We start from the raw sequence: 23,277 nt of genomic DNA on the forward strand, positions 1-23,277 counted from the left end.
ATCATATCCCCAATTTCCAGGATCACCTGAATTGAACAATCACGATCTTTAGTCTAAAATGAATGTGCTTTGAATAAGATTATTTACGATCTCTCAGTTATGATTCTCAGCTATAAGTCAAGCCATGAACTTTATGAGCAGATGGGAAAAATGATGCTGTAATGGAATATATAAATGACCAGATACCTTTATCTTTAAGATTCTAACCATGCTGCTGATCAACCAGGAGTATAAAATTCAAAGCGTAGAGAGTATGTGGAATGTCTTTCATTTAAAAGGTTTTCAGAAGCTATTGATCTGGAAATAAGATTTGTATATTTCATACACAAACGATGTCGGCTTGTAGGAACTGAGCATCTTTGTATAACATAAAGTGTACATCATTTATATCCAGTTAGGTCTTTATCTGTCGACAACTGTGCACACTTACCTACAGTTGTGTCACTGTGCCAAGGTAATATATCTATGCCTAAAATGTTAAAAGTTGAAAATTCCAAAGTGGTGAAAATATGCTCGGGTCCCATGGTGCATATGATGCCCAAACACACTAAAAAATCATTTTGGTATACGGGATATGTATATTTTGAAGTCATTGTTTGGCAGTAACATTTTATGGTACTACCAACTTTGATCTTTCACTAAGATATAACCCACAAGGTTGAAGATATTTTTAATCATTCCTGCTGAAGCCAATCAAAAATCTGCAGGATTAACACATAGATTTTAAATCAATTTGGGGTTATAAGACCAGTCTAGCTAATTTTATTGTTTTTGCAACCTCAAGAGATGAAATTGGAGAGACACAAAAGTAACCTTTCACCTAGCAGAGGTAGCAACCAGAAGGAACTAGTTAGTAATTTAGGCTGTAGTTGGTGGCTGCGTTTCCCCAAGCTGTCATCAAATATCATGTAACAATTTTGCTATTCTGGGAGATATAAACACCGAAAATCCCATTTTCTGGAAGATTGAAAGTGAGCCTAACCTGTTCAGATCTGTGTCCTGTTGTCTCACTAACATCTCCTGGGTATATTTTAATTTTCCATATGTGAACGGATAGGTGTAGTCAAGGAGAGTAGATTTGAACCTGAACAGCTTTATTGACCTCCTAGATGGTAAAATCGACGTTAAAATCTAGCCGAAGGGGCTTCCCTGGTGGCGCAGTGGTTGAGAGTCCGCCTGCCGATGCAGGGGACGCGGGTTCGTGCCCCGGTCCGGGAAGATCCCACATGCTGCGGAGAGGCTAGGCCCATGAGCCATGGCTGCTGAGCCTGTGCGTCCGGAGCCTGTGCTCCGCAACGGGAGAGGCCACAACTGTGAGAGGCCCGCGTACCGCAAAAAAAAAAAAAAATCTAGCTGAAGGAAAACTTGAAATTGATTTCAGCAAGTATAAAAGGTGAAATCCTGTGCATCTTGCTCCCTTTTCCTTATGAGTCCTCTCCTTTTGCTTCTGTCAAGAAAGGAAAACTCAGAATCGGAAAGGACCATACATACACGTGTGTTCTGTGTTGGTTTAAAACGTCCTTCTCAGTGCAAAAATTAGCCCATTCCGGAAGTAGCACAGACTTGATGAGCTAACTTCTCACATCCCGGCCCGACTGCCCTGAGTCCAGTATACTGTGAACTGACAGGTGAAGTCTTCACACGTCTTCCCTCTCCAGCTTCCCACACCCCCATGCCAGGGCTGCTCCCTCACGCCACGTTGCTTCCTCCAGGCCCCCATTCCTTCCCACCGCCCCTTGGCCTAGATTGCACGCTCTGCTTTGGAATGCCCTGCCCTTTAGGCATCTCATTCATTAATGCCACAAAAATTTCTTGTGTGTTGACCACAGGGCTGGTCCCAGATCCTCCTTCATTACGACGGAGCTCTGCCCTTAGCCTCCCGCACCCCCCCCCCCATCTAGGAATGCTATGACAACAGACCCTGAATGCAGTGTTGCGGAGGCCGAGGGCATCCTTCTAGAAGACGTTAGATTAGAAGGTAGTAACTCTAGAATGCTTCTTAATCTCAGCATTTAACCAACCCGAAGGTGACTTTTATCCTGAGCTAGGATTATTGGCTGGGGTCATGTGAATGTGTTCTGTGTATCTCAGAAGATTACTGATGTCATTTTAGAAACTTTAACCCTTGCAGTCCCATTCCATGCAGTCCTGAAAGGACCTCAGTTCTGTAAACAAGGATTCCACAAAGTGGAAACAGGTCACATTACTCATACACCCCCAATACATGCCCTGCCCCAAGCCAGCCTTTTCAAGTAAGGCAGGTGACAAAAGCCCTGTGGTCACTTCCTGCCTCGGGGATTGACAACTCAAATTCATAAGCTCTTCAATAGCTGACTAAAGCCAAAATATATTTTATTTTAGAGTAACATTTAGAATCTCTGGAATACTACCAGGTAGACAAATGAATTGAAACCTTAATTTCAAACAGAATCACAGCTCTAGATTCTGTATGGAACAGTTGGCCTCATCTAGTGCCTTGTCATCATGACTTTAATAATGCCAGACTGTTCTGGTGGGAAGTATCCATGAAGAGATCAACAATTTCTTGTGAAGTGTTTTGCTATATCATCATACCATGAATTTCAAGTGGCTCACTCCAGCTGCAACCAGGAGGACACCCTGGAGTCAGCATTCCAGAATATGATGGAATATCTTGAATGTCTAGCATAAATCTCAAATGCTTCACCCTGAACTGGCCGTGATATATTTAAATTAAATTTTTGAAGCTCGTAAAAGGCTTAGAAAAAAGAAAGCTGACAGGGAAAATATTGTGACTGATTTTTTTTTTTTTTTTTTTTTTTAGTGTTTGATTTGTCAGACTTCCTAGGAAAAAAGAAAGGCGGTTGTGATACAGGCTTTAAAATGTCACTTTTTAAATGGTGGCTTGCTGAGTGACCTCTCGAAGTCAGTGTGACGTCACCTTGGAAAGCATTAGCCTGTTGATTGGGGTGATAACTTCTTGGGGAAACACAGGGTAGATAGGGGGAGGGAAGCGACAGGGCTGAGAAGTGATAGGTCTGTCGTACTATATTAGGTACTATCTGATGAAGCAATGCAGAAGATTTTAAAAAGAAAATGTATGTGTATTTATATATAAAACTAGTATATGGATTGTCACATACTCTGCTATAACTGCATACAAATATTTAGCAACACATAGGTACATTTAGATGTACATATCTTTATATATATAGCTATGAGTGACTGAAAGCAAATTATCAGGAATGTCCCATCTCTCTTCTTCTTTAAACTGAATTCTGCTGAGATGATTCCAGACAAATGTCTAGTTTATTCCTGAAGATCTCCAGCAGGTGTAACATCCTCTTAGTATTTTTGAATGTTAGCGTTGTCAGTCATTAACGCTCCAGTGCTAAGGCACAGCCACTACAGTTTCACCATTTATCAACTGTATGACCTCGACAAGTTTTTTCATCCTTCTAAGCCTCAGTTTCCTTATCTGTAAAATGGGGATAAAAGCGGTGCTTGCCTCATGGAGTTGTTGAGAGGATTGAATAGGGCATGTCAGGATCCTAGCCTCAATACTTGGCTAATCATGTTCACTCAGAGGATTTTTTGCTACTGCTTTTATGACTGGGAAGCAGGATGAAATGTCTGGATATTACATTAAATTTAATATAATTTAACGATATTCAATTCATTTGACCAAATTAAAGGTCCATTCATGATCAAAACTCTCAACAAAGCGAGTATAGAGGGAATGTACCTCAACATAATAAAGGCCGTATATGACAAGCCCACAGCTAACATCATACAAAACGGTGAAAAACTGAAAGCTTTTCCTCTAAGATCAGAAACAAGACAAGGATGTCCATTATATCTGGACACATGGTTACATGTGTCCCTGTCCCATGAAAGCTTCCATGAGAGATCCTACACCCCACCTTGGAAGAGCCAAGTAACTGTACGCCAGTCGCTCCTCAGACTCCTGTTTTACTAGGTCTGTAGTTAGGGGCATGTGGGTGACAGTGGGAACATTGTCTTCCATGGATATCACTTGTCATTAAGCATCTTGTCCTCTTTCGTTCCAACTTGCCAAGCTGCTCTAGGTCACTAAAGAAATGAACCCGAATCAGAAGGAAACCAGCAAAGCCCTAGATGCAAGGCCCCAGAAGCACAGCAATTTACAGAATGCTGGACATTCAAACACGGCTCTGGGCCTGCCTTCCAAATACCGTCATCTCCTGTTGATTAGAATACAATGTGTGAAGGTCTTGGGGTCATTACTTTGGTCAACCTGCTCTCCTTCTGCTTTAAATTATCCTGTTTCAGCACTGGCGGCTGCACAGCCAGGTGGCATCTTTTTAAGCGTTTCAGCAGTGCTGGGAGCAGCCTCCCCACTTTGGCGGAGTTGCCCTCCTTAAGGGGCACAAACTTCTGAGTGCTTTCTTCAGACGGCTCGATGCCTGACGAGATGGGCAGCCCCGGATTCTCAACTGCCTGACGTGCAGCGAGTCCTCCCAGTCGCAGAGACCTCCCACCAGCTGCCCCGTCTACACTTGCTCACCGCCCACACACCCACTCTGGCCTTGACAGTGTGATCTGTACACAGGTGTCCAGGAGGCGGTGGTGATCTGCCTGAACAAACAGACACGGGAGCCCGTGGATGAAAACCTGTGCGTGACCAGCCAGCGGCCGCCCCAGCTCCTGAAATCCTGCAGTTTGGATCCCTGCCCGGCAAGGTAAGAGGCGCACTGGCCGCCCTGCTGCCCAGGAGCATGTTCAGAACGGGGTATGTCTGTCCATGGGCAAGACCAGAACGCTTATTGTTACCCAGTGTTTTGAAAACCAATTAGCGTCAGTTCAAACTTTTAGTCAAATCCACTTGAATTTAATTGAAACCAGGGCTTTGGAATTCCAGCCCAGTGGTCCAGGGTGCAGAAGCTCATGCTCCGTGCACTGAAGCAAAGCCCCGTGGTGTGGCTGGTATGTGCACAGGCCCCACTGCTGCTTTCTCCTGGAGGGAATGAGAACTGACTACAGGCTTTACGGTCTCTGCCACCTTTCAGCCTGTGCCCCGAGCCCTCCCACCCTGGTAACAGATTGGCTTGCGGATTGCAGGAACTGAAGGATCTGGGTGGTATAACTGACCCACCATGAAATCTATATGCACACACAGCATGCGGATTCATTATAGCGTGATCGGGGGTGTGCGTCTGTCATTCCACATGCGTAAAATCAATTAGAGCATATCATTGTTCAGCCCTGCCTGGGTCTCATTATTATCCAACCTTGAGCCTTAGTTCATCAATCCAGTCACTGCTTCAGCCTCCGCAATGTTATGGGGGCTTGAGAGACTTTCCTTCATACACGTGTTTGGAGCAAGTCTCTGTAGAAGCTAAACCATCTCATCTATGATTCTGGTTTCAAAGGGGAGACATTTAAAGAACCAAAGCCAGACTTTCAAGTCTGCTGATGGACTGAAGAATGTTCCCGGATCACGTCCTACATACGGAGAGCGTTGCTATTTCTGAAGGATATTTCTTCTGTTTCTGCAAGGTATCCTGGGAGAAGCGATGTGTTGCCTACAGGAGTTAACGATAGTTTTCTGGTCAGGCTAATGCTGCCTGTCTTACTTCTCAGCCAACGAGATGCCTTTCTCGGGGCCTTAGAGGATACAGACTGCAGGCCTTCTTGGATCATCTCAGGGCACCATCCCACAGTGACACGCTCCTGCTCATCACCAGAGTTATTCTGTATATTAGTCTGAAGGGTGGGCCTGGCTTCCCTCTTCAAATGCAGAAGTGACGAGGGCCACTAGTGCCGTATTCTCCAAGGCAACCAGAAAATCAGTTAGCCACTGCTTGGGGCACTACCCCACCCATGGGAGTAACAGCGTAAAATAGAGTCAAGAGCTGGGCCAAGAAAAACCTAGATCCAGTGCATAGAATATTGAGACACCTCTTTTTCTCTCCCTGTGCACATCTCTGTCCCGACCTCACTTTATCAGTGAGTCTAAGACCTTGCTGCATGGGCAAGGGATCCAAACCCCTCCATTTGACTGCAGTCTCCTTAATAGGAAGCAGCAGAAGACGTACAGCAGGGACAGCCTGCAAGGGCCTTGGCTGGCAGGTCAGGAAGCCTGGCCTCTCATCCTAGCTCGGCCACCCACTAGCTGTGTGACATTGGGCAAGACGTCTGCCCCTTCTGTTTCCGTATCTGCAAAATAAATTAGCTGCGCGAGATAATCTGAGGTCACCACGTCCTGCTCCAGTAATCCCATAACTCTTCATGGCTCTGTAGGCAGGAGCGTTGGACTGCTGTTACTGCTGCTTTGTGCTGATGATTGAAATCATTTCTGTTCTACTTATTTACCGTCACTTTAAAAACAAGCATGAGGGTCTTTCTAACCACATTCCAGTGGTGTAATGACATCCAAATGCTGTGATGAGCTGAGGCATGGCCGAGGAGTCAGTACCTGGGACAGACTGCACATCTTCTGGGACTTACAACCCCTAAACCCCTCCCTTCCTGGGGCAGCAGAAGGAGTAGGACACAAGACGTTACTTCCCACCCTCCAAGTACTGATTACGGTTAAATTAGATAAGCTTAATTTACAACCTTTTTATTGTCTCCAGGACAAGGACCCTTTTGGGCTTAACGTTATTGCATTTGCTCCAGGTCAACTCAGTGCTTTAATGTCCACCAGCGAACCGTCAGACTGACAGGCTGGATGTCTTACTGCGCGCAGGCATGGTTTTCTTGGGCTAACTATACGTAGCTGAGTGTTTGTAGAATGATGCTAATTGAAACAAAGGGGGCCAAAGTGGCCTCATGTGACTCACTCTCTTTACCTCCCATCCAAGAGCCAAAACAGAGTTTCATCTTAAAAATGAGAAGTGTATAGAGGTGCGTCTCCTGTGGAATATTTCAGTCTGACATCGGGGAAGATCCCTCCTTCGGAATGTTGATGTCAGATGTGTATGAAAGAGGAAATGTATTAGTAGGGGCATGGCAGTGTGTCGTTTTCCCAAGCACCTTCTATTCATCTGGGACTCATTTAAATCTTTAATTCACAATTCTTATTGTGCGTGGATCAGTGTTCCCTGCACATTGACAGTGATCCCTGTATTCCCTGATGGGCTGCCAGTTTAAAAAAAACCATAGCATTTTCTGTGGGATATACAGAAATGATGTTCTGAGTCTTGGTCACTGGGCCTATGTCTCTAAGAGGTGGCACTGGTTAAGAGAAGTAGCTTTTCCAGGAAGTTATTTGTCCTACTGAACACCAAAGGAAGCTGCTTTTCTTCTTGTGTGTGATATCAGATCACACAGAGAATACCACAGATGCTAGAGGGAACGTCCTATCTGGGCAATCTTTCTGAGATGAAACTCACCTTCTGATTTCCTCTGTGTGATCGACAGAGCTGGTATCAGAAGCACATGTCCAACTTTCACCAGGTTCAGGCAGATATATTCTCATGCCTGGCTATTCACAGCAGGAAGGCCGTGTTCTCAAACACGAGGTATTTTGATTGTACCAATTTGTGTGTGCACATGGACTGCCTGCATTTTTTAGGACACATAAAAAAATAGTAGTCTCTTGGAGAGGACTAGATTTTTTTACTGCAGATTTAATTTTTTATTGAAGTATAGTCACTTTACAATGTTATGTTAGTTTCAAGTGTATAGCAAAATGATTCAGTTTTATGTATATATATAATACATATATATATACACACACACACACACACATATATATACGTATTCTTTTCCAGAGTCTTTTCCATTATAGGTTATTACAAGATTTGAGTATAGGTCCTTGTTGTTTATTTTATATATAGTAGTGTGTATCTCTATTTTCTATATAGTAGTGTGTATATATTAATCCCAAGCTCCCAATTTATCCCTGCCCCCCCATTCCTCCTTTGGTAACCATTAGTTTGTCTTCTATGTCTGTGAGTCTATTTCTGTTCTGTAAATAAGTTTGTTTGTATCGCTTTTTAGATTCCACACATAGGTGACATCATATGATATTTGTTTTTGGCTGACTTAACTTCATTTAGTATGATAGTCTCTAGGTCCACCCTTGTTGCTGCAAATAGCATCATTTCATTCTTTTATATGGCAAGTAATATTCCATTGTATATATGTACCACATCTTCTTTATCCATTCATCTGTCAGTGGACATTTAGGTTGCTTCCATGTCTTGGCTATCGTAAATAGTCCTGCTATGAACATTGGGGGGTATCTATCTTTTCGAATTCGAGTTTTCTCCAGATACATGCTCAGGAGAGGGATTGTTGGATCATGTGGTAACTCTATGTTTAGTTTTTTAAGGAACCTCCAGACTGTTCTCCATAGTGGCTGCACCAATTTACATTCCCATCAACAGTGTAGGAGGGTTCCCTTTTCTCCACACCCTCTCCAGTATCCATTATTTGTAGACTTTATAATGGTAGCCATTCTGACCAGTGTGAGGTGGTACCCCACTGTAGTTTTGGTTTGCATTTTATAATGAGTGACATTGACCATCTTTTCATGTGCCTGTTGGCCATCTGTATGGAAGAGGACTAGATTTTAAAGTCCTTGCTCTCAGCTTTATGTCTTAATCCTCCTCTCTATCCATCTAGCGCCTAGCATACTGTCTGACACGAAGTAGGTGCTTATTAAGTGCTTATTGAATAAATGAGTATAAGGACTATAGGGTCAAATTTTTGCCTTAGCAAAATGCTTCGACCCTAATAAGTGCGCTCTCTCCCCTCCATCCTTCTTATCCTGTCCCTCCCACCCAACAGATGGTGCTGAAAATGTTATTATTAGAGTCTCTTCTTTATGATTAAGGCTTTACATATCAATTTAAAACATAAATAGCCTTCAGATAAATAACCCTTTATGTTAGCAGCCATGTATGGCAAAGTATCCTCGGAGTAAGAATACGAAGACAAGCTTTTATCAGAGGGGAGAGTGGACACCCAGGGAGGGGTTTGATTGTCGGGAGCATTGGAAGGTAGTACAGCGAGGCCAGGTATTAATCCCTTAACGACCTGGCCTACCATTGGCCAGAAGAAATTAGGACCATGTTTGCTTATGAGCTGACAATTGTGAGAATTTTGCATCCAAGTTGATAGCAAAGAAGGTATCAGTACACGGAAGGAAAATTATTTTAGGTGCCTTTACCACCCTCTGAGTAATCTGCGTCTAGAAGCCCCCCAACCCTGCCCACCTTCACTGGTGGGTTAGATCCATGTAAGGGAAGAAATATCCAAAAAGGAGCTAAGATCAGTCATTAGGAAAGTGGTCAGCCTCCTGTTTCTACTTTAAAAACTAAGTATTAGAGTTCTACAAGTGATACATGAATATTCTCATTCTTTGACACTCAGGCACAGCAGAAGTTGTGAAGAAAGAAAGGCACATTCTCCCCTTTCACCACCACACTCTACAGCTCCACACCCTTCTTCTCCCACAGAAAATCACTGTTAATGGTTCGGTACTTTTCCAGACCTTTTTCCATGCATTTGTATATATACATGAACATATACAAATGTATAAGATTTTCTTCCCTTTGTAAATGAGATCGGATTACGCATATTGTTTGGCAACTTGATTTTTCCCTTAATAACATGCACTAAACATCTTCCCCGTCCCTGAGACCACCAAAATAAAAACCCGCAGGTAGATTAAGACCTGTGTTCAAATCCTGCTCTGTCACATTTAGCTATGTGACCTTCGAGAGCTCATATTCCTTTTCGGATCCTCAGATTCTTCATCTCTAAAATAGGATCATAGTAGACACTTAGAAAAATTAATTCTCTTCTCCTTCCCCTTTCATTTTTGGTGAGAAATACTTTTAGTTTGTATTCAGGACTTCAATGTGATTCCATTTTCTCTTTTATTCAACTATGTCTTAATAATTAAGCTTTACTGACCATCTCCCTGGTTTATAATAGTTATGACACGAGCCGCCAAGGAAAGCCAGAAAGCACTCCCTTAAAAGAAAAAAAAAAAGGAGTCTGACTGTTATTAATTATAAACATTTGATAGCTCGGCCAGCGTGTGTTGAAAAGATTTGGTAAACGTACGTGGATGAGGGGAACGAAGTACGCAATGAAAGCCAGATGGCTGAAAATGAAGGAAATTCCAGGCAATTTCTGCAGCTTTGTTCTAACATACTTTTTAAACTAAACTTTTATTTCTCTGCAACAGAGAACAGCTGAGTGGTGCAGAATAGATAAACAGTGAAGGGGGGGGAAAGAAGCCCATAATTCCAGGAATAGTACTTGGTTTCTGCCCCCCACCCCAATCCCATTCCCTTTTCTCCGACCTAGGGTGGTTCCTAGGACCAGCAAGAACTATAAAAGAAGTTTGAGGATCCCTATCTGAAACGAGAAAGTTAAGGAAAAACATCTTAAAGATCACAGAGTGTCCTCTTTAAAAGCAAACTGCAGAAAGCCTATTTTATTGTACACTAACAAAATCCATGCAGACCAGCAGCAAATGATTTCCAATTCCGAATTTTCTTTTATATTAGCCTAAAATGGCCACAGCAGAAGGTGTCGCCCTTTTACACGACCGTGTTTTAATTTACTTGATGGAACTTTCAAAGCTTTCCAGGAACCGACCCCTTTGACAACTTGTTTTAAGGGTTACCGTTTCAACATGCTCTCTAAATATTGGTTTATCTTTTGCTGGGTTCCCAAAGTTTCCATATGCTGCCTTTTGTCCATGCTAACTTTTAAGTGCTCAAAGCAAAAGCACACCAAAGCTCACTGACGTCCACAGAAATTGAGTCCAGATTTGGAGGCCGTGTTCAGACGTCCTTAGAAATCTAATACTACTACTATTGTCATCCTCTTTGGGAAATCCAGATGCATAATTATACTGTCTCTCTCTTTTCTTCCACTGATGGACAGAAGAACCTGCCAAGACCTGTTCCTTAACAGCTGGGCCTGATTGGCTCAGTGGCAGCCTCTGCTATTTCTCTACCCAGGAATGTGCTGGCCTAGTGATCAGAATTGTCCCCAGCAGCATTTTGACATCAACAAGGGTAACCATCACATGTATGCTTGCATTGGGGCTTAAATCTTCATTTCTCCTAATGAGAACCCTCTCCATGGTTACACATCACCTGTTATATCAACCACAGACCTCTGTGAAATGAGCTTTGCTGGTATTAGAAGTTACCAGCATAGATTTAGCTGTTGCATGAATCTGGGGTAAAAATCAAGGGATTGGCTCTACCTTCTCATCATGTCACTTGATGAGGGAAGCGTTCCTTGTTTCTTAACATCGATGTGGTTGGACAGCCTTTTAGACTGCATAATTCTGCCTGGACTCTGACAAAGTCGTTATACAAACCATTGACTGAAATTAACCTTCTGCACAACAAAAAATACAGCAGAAAGTGTGTTACATCTCAATTCAGTAAAACATAAAAATGCACTGGGCATCTTCATGCACAGCAGTCTGCTTGCATTTGGTCCTCAGAAATGACTAGAAGACAAAACCTGTTCTAACAGAGTTACCAGCTATTGGAGGAAGATTTCAAAACAGTAACTTCTCTGAGTGAGGCAAGCACAAGGTTCTGTGGGAGCGTGAGGCTGAGGGGAAGGCTTCCTGGCGGAGGTGACGCCTGTGCTGAATCATATCGCATAAGCAGGAGTTACCCAGGTGAAGAAGGGAGAGAAGAGATGTTACAGGCATAAAGAAAAACATGGACACAAAGGAAAGGACAAGAAATGGAAGCTAGTGTTAGAGGGTGGGCAGGGACCAGCTGCAGGATAGCCCAGTACGCTAAGTTAAGTTGTTTGGACTTTACGTCCTATAGGCAATGGAGAGCCATTAAGGGGAGTTAAACAGGGGAGTGGAACAGTCAGATTTGCTTGGAGAAAGATGACTCTGGCTGCTCATCCAACAGAGCTAAAGTAGTAACAGTGGCTAGCTTTTATTGCCTCATAGGCATCTGCTCTTTTTCTCATGCAGTGTCTCAAATAAGTAGTGTACTCTGTGTATCCTACACCATTCCGTTTTCAGTGAAATTAATAAAGGCCTCTTGTCCTAGGTATGTTAGCATTTTGTAGGCCTCCACATTCAACCCAGAATGATGTGGACTCAGCCCATACACCTGGCAGGAGGATAGAGCTCCAAGGAAGGCTATCACAAAGGAAGGAATGAGAGGTGCGGCTCAATGATCCCTGAGGCCCTTCCAGTTCTGACATTTTGTGGTTCCTTGAAGGTTATGATAACTATCCACAGAACTGAAGCTTTTCAAGAAAGAAAGAAAAGGTGAATTATATTAGGAAAATACCTTGAGTCAAATTTAAGTCCCCAAGACAAAGCACCTCTATAAGTCACAAAACAGGAACTGGCTTTAACTATAAATTAAGAAGCCGTGAGGAGTCTACAGGGGACAAGACTTATATTTCCATAAGAAAAATGTAGGTGAGAGCTTTCAGGCAGCAAGGATGGTGAAACACTGAAATGATGAACATTTTTAGAATACCTTAATGTTGTTTGTTCATATGTAAAAGGATACAAAATGTTCTCCATCCCTGGATTTAGAATTTTACAGTGCTCTTTACTATAATGCCTTAGAACTAGAACTTGTCTTCATTCAACCTCCATTGAACAAATATTTATTGAACTACTACTTTGTGCTGGGCATTGTGCTGGAGATACAGGGGTGAACAAACCCACCTTGTTCCCTGAAACAGGTAAAGCCAGAGTTTGGGGAATGGTCCTGGAGAAGCCATTACATTTTTTTAATCTTGGGTACTACCCTCCTAAGTATGGTTATTAAACTAAACAACCTCCTGCATTCTTCACTGCTTTAGGAGCTGACATATCTGTACCAGTCATCAATCCCATTGCTCATAAGCACCATGGGGATGGAAATATCACCACCAGGTAGCTTTCTGCTATGGGTATGGTGATGAAACATTGGAGTTTTACAGTTCACAAACCTTCTAGCTTACAAATCTCTCAGCAGAAGTAGAGTGGAGACTCCCAAAGTAAATCTTGTCTACTATATATATATATATATATATATATATATATATATATTTTTTTTTTTTTGCCTTTCCCTATAATCCAGTGTTTCTAACGTACTGAAGTAACGATTTAAAGTCAAGCAATGATTCAGCCAAAGCTTTGAAATGAGAATTATTGCTGCCTAAGTGTACCCGATACCTTCTTTGGAAATTTTGAAAGAAGGCCTCATGCAGTTTGAGATGAAGAGCTTTTCTATGACCTCAGAGTTAGAAATCTGCTCTGTTGCTGTGTTTCTTAAACCTGGAAAACAGAGAAGTAGGGAAAAGACTGGAGAAAGAGATAGAGACAAAGAGATGTTTAGGCAACATAAAGATGAGGGAGTGAAAAAGAGAATGCTCTGATGTGTGCTCAGTAACCTGGGGGAGAATACCGTTCAGAAACAGTTCTTCGATCTGGAAATATTATTCCCATCATGGCGCCAGTCCAAGGTCAGGAAGTTCTTGGGTTATCTGCCACACTTACAGAAAGATCTGTTACAAAGCAGAGTCCAGCTAACTACTACGTTTCCTGTGGTGAATCAGTGTTCTTCCTTTATTCTTGTCTTTGCCATTTCTTTTTTCTTCATCATTGTGCCTAATTACCTCTACCAGGAATGCAAGGAATTTTGTTTGGTGTTTGTGTTAGTGACACAAAAAGGCCTAGAGTGATTGTCGCTGGATTAACACAGCTTCCAGACCCACCAGATGCTCACTGCTTTTTCATGGGGCTCCTAGGGTATTTTTTTTTTTTTTGAAGTTTGAAAGTATTCTGTTTTTAAAATTTTTATTGGAGCATAGTTGATTTACCGTGTTGTGTTAGTTTCAGGTGTACAGCAGAGTGAATCAGTTATACATATCCACATATCCACACATGTTTTAGATTCCTTTGCCGTATAGGCCATTATAGCGTATTGAGCGGGGCTTCTAGTTTTACTGGTGGAGTGACTATCTAAGGGACCTAGACAGACACAAACACAGGCGATTGGCTCTACGTTAGAACCGTGGAAGGCGGTACATTCTCTGTCACGTACTGCTGTCGACTCTGGTTCCCAAGTGGATAGACACAGCCGCCTTTCTGGATGGCCAGAGGTCACTATTCATGTCATTCAAAGAGCCACAAAGGACCCTCCGCCCAGGTTGCATAGAACTTGACACTTCTTCCACTATTAGCAATGGTGATAAACACCAAAGCCATGGTTTGCTTTGATGGTGTGCCTCTGGTAGTTCATTATCATCTTAGCATGATTTTTTTTTCATCAGACACCATATTTTTCCTAATAGGAATCTTGGCAATACTTGGGGTGACTTCAGGATAAGAACCAAAGGAGACTTGGCATTGCCAGAGCTAAATATTCCCCACTGGGAATCAGGAGAAGGCCCGGAATTAGGGAGAAATCGTGGGTTTTGAGGTCAGATAGATTTCGGCTCCTTTATTTGCTTTGTGGCGCTGGGTTGGCTCCTTTAACCTCTCTAAGACTCAGTTGTCCTCAACTGTAAAACAGATATAATTGTCTGAACCAGGGGGAGGAGGGGTTGTAAGGATGGTCACATTCAAAAATCACTCAGCCAGTTCCTACCTCATAGAGTAGATGCTCAAAAAAATAAGGGTTTGGGCTTCCCTGGTGGTGCAGTGGTTGAGAGTCCGCCTGCCGATGCAGGGATCACGGGTTCGTGCCCCAGTCCGGGAAGATCCCACATGCCACGGAGCAGCTGGGCCCGTGAGACATGGCCGCTGAGCCTACGCGTCCGCAACCTGTGCTCCGCAACGGGAGAGGCCACAACAGTGAGAGGCCCGCGTACCGCAAAAAAGGAAAAAATAAAATAAAATAAAAATAAGGGTTTGCTATCCCTCTTAGTTCCCTATTCAGGAAAACATATCATATAAAAAGACCTTCATGTTTATTTCATAGTCATTGCAGTTTATTCCTTCATTTTCTTAACCAGCTAGTGTGGGAGCAGAGTAATGGGGAGGGCGTGGATAGAACCGAGCTTCAAGGCAGCTTTCTGTACAGCCTTTGCCCCATCCCTTGGGCAGTTCTAGAACAGAAAGCAGAGCAGCTGGTGCTCGTGAGTTCCATCACTCCTGCAAAAGGTAGCAGTTGTTGGGATATTCCATTTTATTTTAACACCTAATCCAATAAGGTGTGTTTTGTAAGAACAGCAATGAACTGATGAAGTGGGAGCAGAGGGGTCAGAGTCCAAATATTCCTAAAAAGTTAATATCCTGTGTGACATGATTGAAGGAAATAAGGCCCATGGGCAAGTGAGGCATGAGTCCTGGAAATGAGCAGCTGTGTCCTGATGGTTGGAAAAGCCTGTGAGAAGTCAGGGAGAAGTCAGAAAGCTTACATAAATAGTGTTACTCCTACCCAATTGTCTCCTCAAATACTTGTGGGAGAGAGAAGGAAAGAAAAGATGAAGTAAAATCCAGCCCAGGGTACAGACAAGTTGAGGACATCTTGCCCCTACATCCTCACACATCTTCATGGGCCATCTTTGAGCAGGGTAGGGTTTCCCTAATAGCTTCCATTTATTGGGAGTTTACAGTATGCCGGGCACTGTGTTCATCTCTTCCCATGCATTATTTTGTTTAATCTTCCCCACAGCTTTATGAGGATTTACTATCCCTGTCCTAACTTTACAGCTGAGGAAACTGGGTCTTTAGCGGGATTGTATAACTAGCCAGCAGCAGGTTCATATTTGGAACAAATTATGTTTAATTCCAGAGTTGTTACTAAAGAGCTTATGCTTCACTCTTTGCCTCGATTAATGATGTTTACACAGTCTCCATTCCTCCCTCCTTATCTCTCTCCATCCCTTCCTCCCTCCTTCCACCCATCCCTTTATCCACCCATCCCCTATCCTATTCTAGGCACTAAGCTCTAGGTATGGGAATTACCACAGTGAAAAGAACCAGTCCTCCTAGCCCCATAGTAGTTTATAGCCTAGTGAAGATAACAAAGGGAAATTTACAGGCTCTTCTTTCTTTATCTCCAGCAGTTAGCTTTCATCTCATACCTCAATTGCCAAGGGTAGAACTAGACGCTTGGTAAAAGCTAATTCTTAAGGGATAGTGAAAAATTCTTTTGAACATACACATCTCAGGGCAAAACGAAATATAGAGGAAATAAATGAACCATGCTAAAAGAAAAATCAAATAGACCTAAAGTGGATTTCTTAAAATCCAGCACTGAGTCATTCGGTAAAGCACTCAGTTCCTAAGAAAACATTTTTATAAAGAAATACTGAGTCATCCAGAGAGATGCAGCCCGGGCTTATGAATCTGGAAGACATTGGTGGCTACCTTGGACCTTTGCATCTTTGCCACTGCTAACAACCACTGGCTTAGTTTATGCTTAGCTGATGGCCTGTTTGTGTTGTAAATTACCAACATCATTACTCTCTTACACACACACACACACACACACACACACACACACACACACACACACACACACACACTTCTCTTTCCCCAGGGTGGGTCCCTACCTCCTTTTCCGTGCCACTCTCTTCTCTGAGAACCTCTTTCCTAGTACCTCTTTCTTCTCTCCCCCAGAGACTTAATCCTAATCACCTTGCCCTCTTACTACCCAAATTCCCAAATGACCTTTCTCTACCACCGTGCCAGGACCCCAATTCTTTCAGCTCTTTTTCTCCCTGCCCGCACCCCGGCCACCAATTCATTCAGTTCAACTCAACTTAACAGTTAGGAAAACAGAACTACCTAAGCTAATTCACACTAAGGTATGAGTGACTGATCCCCATGCCATCATTCTAGCCTTAAGAGCACGGGCTTGGGAATCGTACAGATCTGGGATTTTACTCACTCACTGGCCTTGAGCAGATGGTTTAACTTTTCAGAGCTTCAGATCCTCTGTCTTTAACTCTTGGATAATTGTCGTGTGGATATATACGTTGAGTGCTTGACATAGCAGCTAGCACACATGAAGCACTCAGTGAATAGTCATAGGTATTGGCTGTGTCGTTTGTGTGTGTTTTGTTAAATATATATCTCTGTAAGAAGTTGTGCCTGGGTTGGAGGATGTGGGTGGATCTGTATGTGCTTTAAGGAACTGGGGCTCTCCACGTTTTTCCTTAAGGAAGGAGGGGGAAGCTCTGTTACAAAGGGAAGGGGCTGTCCAGTCTAAGCTAAGAATACCTGCCCCTTGACTATATCTCATTCAATAAGCTCTAGCCCCCAGGGAGAGGGAGCATTTTCTGCTGGTGAAGGGAAAATCCAGCTCAATTAAGCACACATTTATTAAAGCCTTGCTGTGTTGCAGGCCCTGAAGAAACACACAAGTCTGGGACATAGACCCCGGGGCCAGGCACTAACAGCTGATTGGGAGGTCGGTACACAAATAGATCATGACAATGCGTAATCACAGTGGCCATAGCAGAGATGTGGATGACTGTCTTCTGGGAACACTGAGATGAGTCACCTCCTCCAAATCGGGGAGGGTGACCCAGAGAAGGTGATCACTGAGCTCAGTGAGTCTCTTGTCCTTATAGACGTCAAAGTATTTTTTCCTAAAATTCTAATCTAACATATGATTGATATACTACTTAGATAGCGCCCCTAAAGTCCCAATCCAGGTTTTTCAGAAGCCCTTGGGACAGCTTTGTGTCCTGCTTTCTGTCCCCTTTCAGTCTTCCAGATGAACCCGAAAGTGCTTGATTCCCCTGTGTTACAAGAGCATTTCTGGTTGCTCTCAGTTAATTAACAGGAAGCTGACGTATTTATGTCCCATAATGATGTAATGCAATAACAGCTCTACCAACTGTTTAAAATAGGTCAGATTATTTACTACCAGCTTTGCTGGATCTTTGTCCCTGTGAGTGACACAAGAACTTGAAACTCGATCATTTATCTGTAACTTCCCTGTCCTCTCCAAGGTACTGTGCTGCCCTCAGACAGTTCTGATGGCTCAAGAGATGCAAAACAGGGACCGAGAACGTAGGGCAATGTATTTGTGTTGCATCTTCAGGCAATGGTAGAAAACTCTGAAAAACAGAAGGATCACTAACAACCTGCCATCTCCTTCAGCTGCAAACTCAGGGTCAAGAGCTCTTAGATTACACAGTTTTGCAAAGTTCTCCGAGTTCTGTGTGACTTGGAGTTATGTAAATACAGGATACTGAATTATTACTCTCTCTTTATTTCATCTTTTAAGCCACCTCTTCTTCTCTTGCCCTGTGAGATACTCCAGGGGGGTGGTTTTCAGGGCGCCACTATCTAATCAGTCCTCGATACTTGCTTATTGTGCAAATGTCATTGCAAGACTGGCTTAGCACACAGAAACATCACAGAGAAATCTCGGTTTGGGAACTGACACACAAGCTGTTTTGAGGTTTAAGGAGTAAACAAAAAGGAGATGTGTGCCCTGGCCTTGGCAGAACCCCACACGCCAGACACCGGTTCCTCCTTTTTTCAACTCAAGTGTATGTGGGAGGACTCTGTAGATTGCTAAATACATCCGGGATGCTCTTTGAGAAATGGAGTTAAAGTTCTCGATAATAGAAAATGAAGCTTATGCATCACTGACACATTTACTGGGAAATTTCCCGGAATTAACAAAACCTCTGTGGGTGGTCTATCGCCCATCCCACCCCCACCTCCACTCCCACCCAAGGACCACACTTTAACTGCCTCAACTCCTTCTGCAGCTGAGCAAGCCAGCAAAAATCAAAGGCTGCAATGCCCAGAGCTTGTACAATTTTAGCTTCATCAAGCTATGGAAAATCACAGAAGGAAACTGTTATAAGCAAGGTATTTATTGATGTAAAATCCACCACAACTAGACAGATACCATTTATCAATGCTCTTTTTGTGAGGAAAGTGATGCCAGAATCATGGTGTGGGAGAGAAGCTGATAGTGGAGCCAGATCTTCCTCACAGGACGCTCCCCACTGTCAAGCTCGATTTTGTGGCTTTTCCTTTTTGGCACTCATGGTAGGCTGTTTGTTTGCAACCGGAGGCAGACAGTAAGATAAGAGTTTGGGGACCAGGAAAGCTTCCATTTTTCTCCTACGTTACCCGCTAGTCGCTTCCACGGGCCTCCTGAAGGCCCATCCCAGGCACACCTAGAAACACCTTCTGTGGAAATGGGCACTGTCACGCACTTCATCTTTCATTTAATGGAGGTTGACGGTATAACTGACCCGTGGTGGAGTGAAGTGAAACCACCTGTGGGCTGGATCGACCTCCCCTTGATCTAGAAAAGAAAAGTGCTGTATTGGAGCTCACCCCTGCATGCTTAACTTCTCCAGGAGGGTCGTTGGTCAGAACAAGGTTGGCACAGTGTGGACTACTTTTCACCACACACGGTCTTGCTGCAGCTGCATATTTAGGTCTAGAAAGTGGGCCCACGGATTGTATTCCTTTCTCTTGACACACACAAAGGTAGTGCGTTGAAATCTTACGTGCTTGGTCATGACATGTTGCTGCATCTTTTCATCCTCAGATGTGTAAAATTCCCTGTCCGTTGCCTCTCTGAGCACAGGCAAACTCTAAATGTCAGCCTATCCCAACCTTTATGCCAGTCCCATAATTGTCTCATCGTTTGCTATTTATTGCATTTGGGAGCCCCCCAGTCCTCCTCTCTGGACAGACCAGTGTCTGAAATGGATGGATTTTCTGAACATCAAATGCACCCGTTTGTTCATAAAGAACTCTCTCTTCCTGAAAAGCCAGTTTAAACAGTGAAGCACAGGGTGGGTTTCCAGTCCGAATTCTCGTGCCCAGGTCTGAGGCAGATAATACTGATGGACCAAGAGACTTTACTGTGAGCGCATCGTCCTCAAGAATCATTGGGAATCCTTGTTTGCTGTAGACAGTTTTGCCAACCAGTTACTGGAAGCTGGATTCTTTCGCTTCCAGGGACTGAGGCATCATGGTCACATGAAGAGCTTGGTGGCCATCAAATTCTCATCACTTCCCAGTCGGCTCTATCAGTAGTATCAGTACCAAAGGATGGCAGGGCTTCATTCTTTACACTCTAAAAAGCCAGAAAGTGGTGAGGAATTTGGCTGACAGACTTGTCTAGAATCTAACGATTTGACAAATGAGTCTCCCTCAGTGACTGGGGTTGTAGAATCCCAGAATGTAATATTCCTTCATCTTATCTGCGAAGGAAGACAGGTCGGAGGTGACTTGCCCAAGTAGCCATGGCTAGCCGAGCTCAAGCTAAAAGCCTGAAAAGTAATGCTTCCCAACTTCAAGCTCGGTGTTTATCGTAAACAGGTGGACTCCAGAAACTCGTATAGTGAGTCAGAATGTAGGATCTAGAGCCAGACTTCCTAAGTTCAAATCCTGATTCTGCTACTGAGCAGTTATGTGTACTTGAGCGAGTCACTTAACCCCTGTCTGTCCTTGGTTCCTTGACTGTAAGGTAAGGATGAAATAATACCTACCTCAGTGGGGTTCTGTGCACATTAATGAGTTAATGTATGTAAGGCACTTTTTAGAGGGCCTGGTTATAGGCCCTGTATAAGAGTTTTCCAGTGCTAAAACTGCACTAAGAGGTAGAGTCAGGTGACAGTGTAGGGGACCCAGATGGTCCAAGGTGGCCATAACGTACTCTTTACTAGGATAAGAAAGGATTTTCCCACCAAACTATGAAAGAAGTTTTTATTCTTTCTCTCTACCTTATGAACACTATAGAAATGAACTGAGTAGTTTATGTACATCTAAGAAGATACCAGTTACCTCAGATAGAAGTCTTTGATCCTTTCCAAAGACAGCGTATCAATCCATGAGAAAAGTATTCCTCACTCTTTGAGGGTGAAGAGTAGAGGGTAGGGAGTCAAGTGGGACATGAAAGGAAAAGAGAGAAAATTCATAGAACATGAGGGTTTTCCTGTAATTTATGAATGAATGATAGTCCAGAATTAGGAACTCAGTTGACCTCCACGTGGCGTGGGATAGAAATCCTCTCCACAGTTTTTTTGGAAGTCATAGGGATTCCACTGTTCTTACTCAGAAATTAGTTACCAGGTTGCCCCACTGTTTCCATTTTTTTAACTAGAAAAATATACAGTGTGTTCTGAGGATCAGAGGGCAGCTAGAAAATTTTCTGTGGCCTGGGGAATGTTGAGCTGCATGAAACCAAACTGTTCCTTATTGTAAGTGTGGGATAAAGCAAGCACAGGTGAATACCAAAATAGTTGCTCTGATTCGGGTATAGCAATAGCAGTCATTTCAAGGAACCACAAAGAGGCAAAAAAAAAAGAATCCTGAAGACCCATTCTTCCTATTGGCCTCTCTTGTGCAAGAGAAATAACATTATAACAACAGTGACAACAATAATAATGATGACAGCTACCATGTGATGTTTTGCTCCCAGCACCTTTGCAAGGTAGAAGGTAAGAACAGAGTCAAAACTCTGGAGACCACTTGGGATTGAATCCTGGATCTCTACTGACTAGCTGTGTGACCTTGGTCACATTACTTCATTAACCCATATATAAAAGGACATAATCATATTCCGTCTATCTTAGGTTGCCGTGAGGATTAATGAGTAAGTACGTGTGAAGTTCTTATACAGTACCTTGTACATAGCAAGCATCCAGTAACTACTGGAAGCTATTATCACAGTTGCTGTCCCATTTTACAGATAAAGAAATTGACATTCAAAGTGCGTAACTTGCCCAAAGTTAGAAAGCACAGGTGGAAGTAGACTCCATCCCTGATTTGTTGGAATCCAAAGTTCTGGGTCAGTCTGACTCTCTGACATCGTGCACACACGTCTCCTGCTTGATGCACGTCACTCAGGGATTCAGGGCAATTCATCAGCACTATTCAGATGCAAGCGTGCTTAAACATAGTGTTCCAGGCATAAAAGTGCTAGCAATAAATGAGCATCATGGATAATCAAGAACAAATGAGGGATTTAATAAGCCAAAATAAATCCTAATATGAGGGTTTAAGTTTAGTCAGACTTCAGTCTGATAATAATCCTGAGATAACAAAACATCAAAGAGGAAAACGTACATTCTACTTGAAGAGATCTTTGAACCTCACTGGAAAAATAACTTTAGGTCATTTTCATGTGGTCAAATATGAAAACATCTGTGCACGGCCTTCCTCTTTCTCCTCAAGAAGACACCCGTCAAGGCTAGAGAGTACACGGGCTGCTGCTCTCTGCGTCCTGTGGGTGCAACATCTGTGTGAATAGAAACATTCTTGGTCGGCAAAGAGCAGGTGCTGCCTATCGCAGTGTGTGTGTGTGTGTGTGTGTGTGTGTGTGTGTGTGTGTGTGTCCCAGCACTGACGCAATTCATCACAGCCAGCCTCCATAGTTAGCTGCTTCCTCTCCTGACTCCTCACGTATCAAACCCTGGTGACTGAGACAGAGACATCTCTCCAGGGGGAACGGCTCTATCTTTTGTTTTCCTCTGCTAAACCAGGGTTGAAATGAATTTCTAGTCTGATTAAACATGGCGGAGGACCTGCTTAAAGCCCCACGTCACTCTGTGCCATGGGCCTGTTGGGATTCTCACCAAAGCCCGGCACCCCTTGGGACGGACAGAAAGGGATCGGGCTGGGCATCCAGCTATCAGCTGATGGGACGTGTGCTACCCAGCACTGTCCTGGGGGCTGTGGGTTTGAACTGTAGTGAGCTTAAGTCATCTTGGTCATTGGGGGTTTGGCTGCCCACGGCACCTCTGTTTTCCAGGCTCCCTTACCCACCATAACTACATCGAGGAAAACAGAGGGGAGAGAGAACCAGAATTTTCCAAGGATTTACTAGGCTTTCTACTCAATATTCTTTCCAGCCCTGAGCATGGAAATAGATAAACTGGAATTCCCCAAATGCAACTTAACAACTCACTCTGGCTGGAATACTTTCTCTTTACTTCTGCCTTTGCCTGGCCACCTCTTATTCACCCTTCAAGACTCAGCCCAGGCATCACTGACTCCAGGAAGCCTTCCATGACTATCACTTCCCTTTTGACTCCCAGTCTGTATTTTTGTGCTTCCCTACCCCTCATGCTTACCTGTCTCATAGACTAAATTGTGAGCCCCATGGGAATGGGGTGTGTGTTTCTCTCCTTTACCATTCTGTCCCTTCATGTAGAGCCTGGCCACATAAAGGGCTCAATAAACACTAGTTGAATGAATAAATAAGTGAATAGCACTTATCACAGTATCTTGTAGTTGTCTCCTAAAGCCCTTAAGATCAAGAATTTTTTTTTTTAAATCTCTGCATCCCCATCATTCAGCATAACGCTTGGTACATTGTAGGTTTTTATCCAATGAATGCATGGCTATAGGCACACATATGTATA

General features: G+C 43.4%; 1 protein-coding gene across 2 annotated transcripts in view; it reads left to right on the forward strand.

Annotated features, from left to right (window-relative positions):
- ADAMTSL1 (ADAMTS like 1) overlaps positions 1 to 23,277 on the forward strand; it is a 468,923-nt gene that overhangs the window by 235,975 nt on the left and 209,671 nt on the right. For both annotated transcript variants that reach the window (XM_082657540.1, XM_082657541.1), the window contains one exon: positions 4,571 to 4,700. In XM_082657540.1, coding sequence (XP_082513666.1) covers positions 4,571 to 4,700 — 130 coding nt within the window. The remainder of the gene's footprint in view (positions 1 to 4,570; positions 4,701 to 23,277) is intronic.

The sequence above is a fragment of the Grampus griseus genome, assembly GCF_964374135.1.
Source record: "Grampus griseus genome assembly, chromosome: 6".
NCBI lineage: Eukaryota > Metazoa > Chordata > Mammalia > Artiodactyla > Delphinidae > Grampus > Grampus griseus.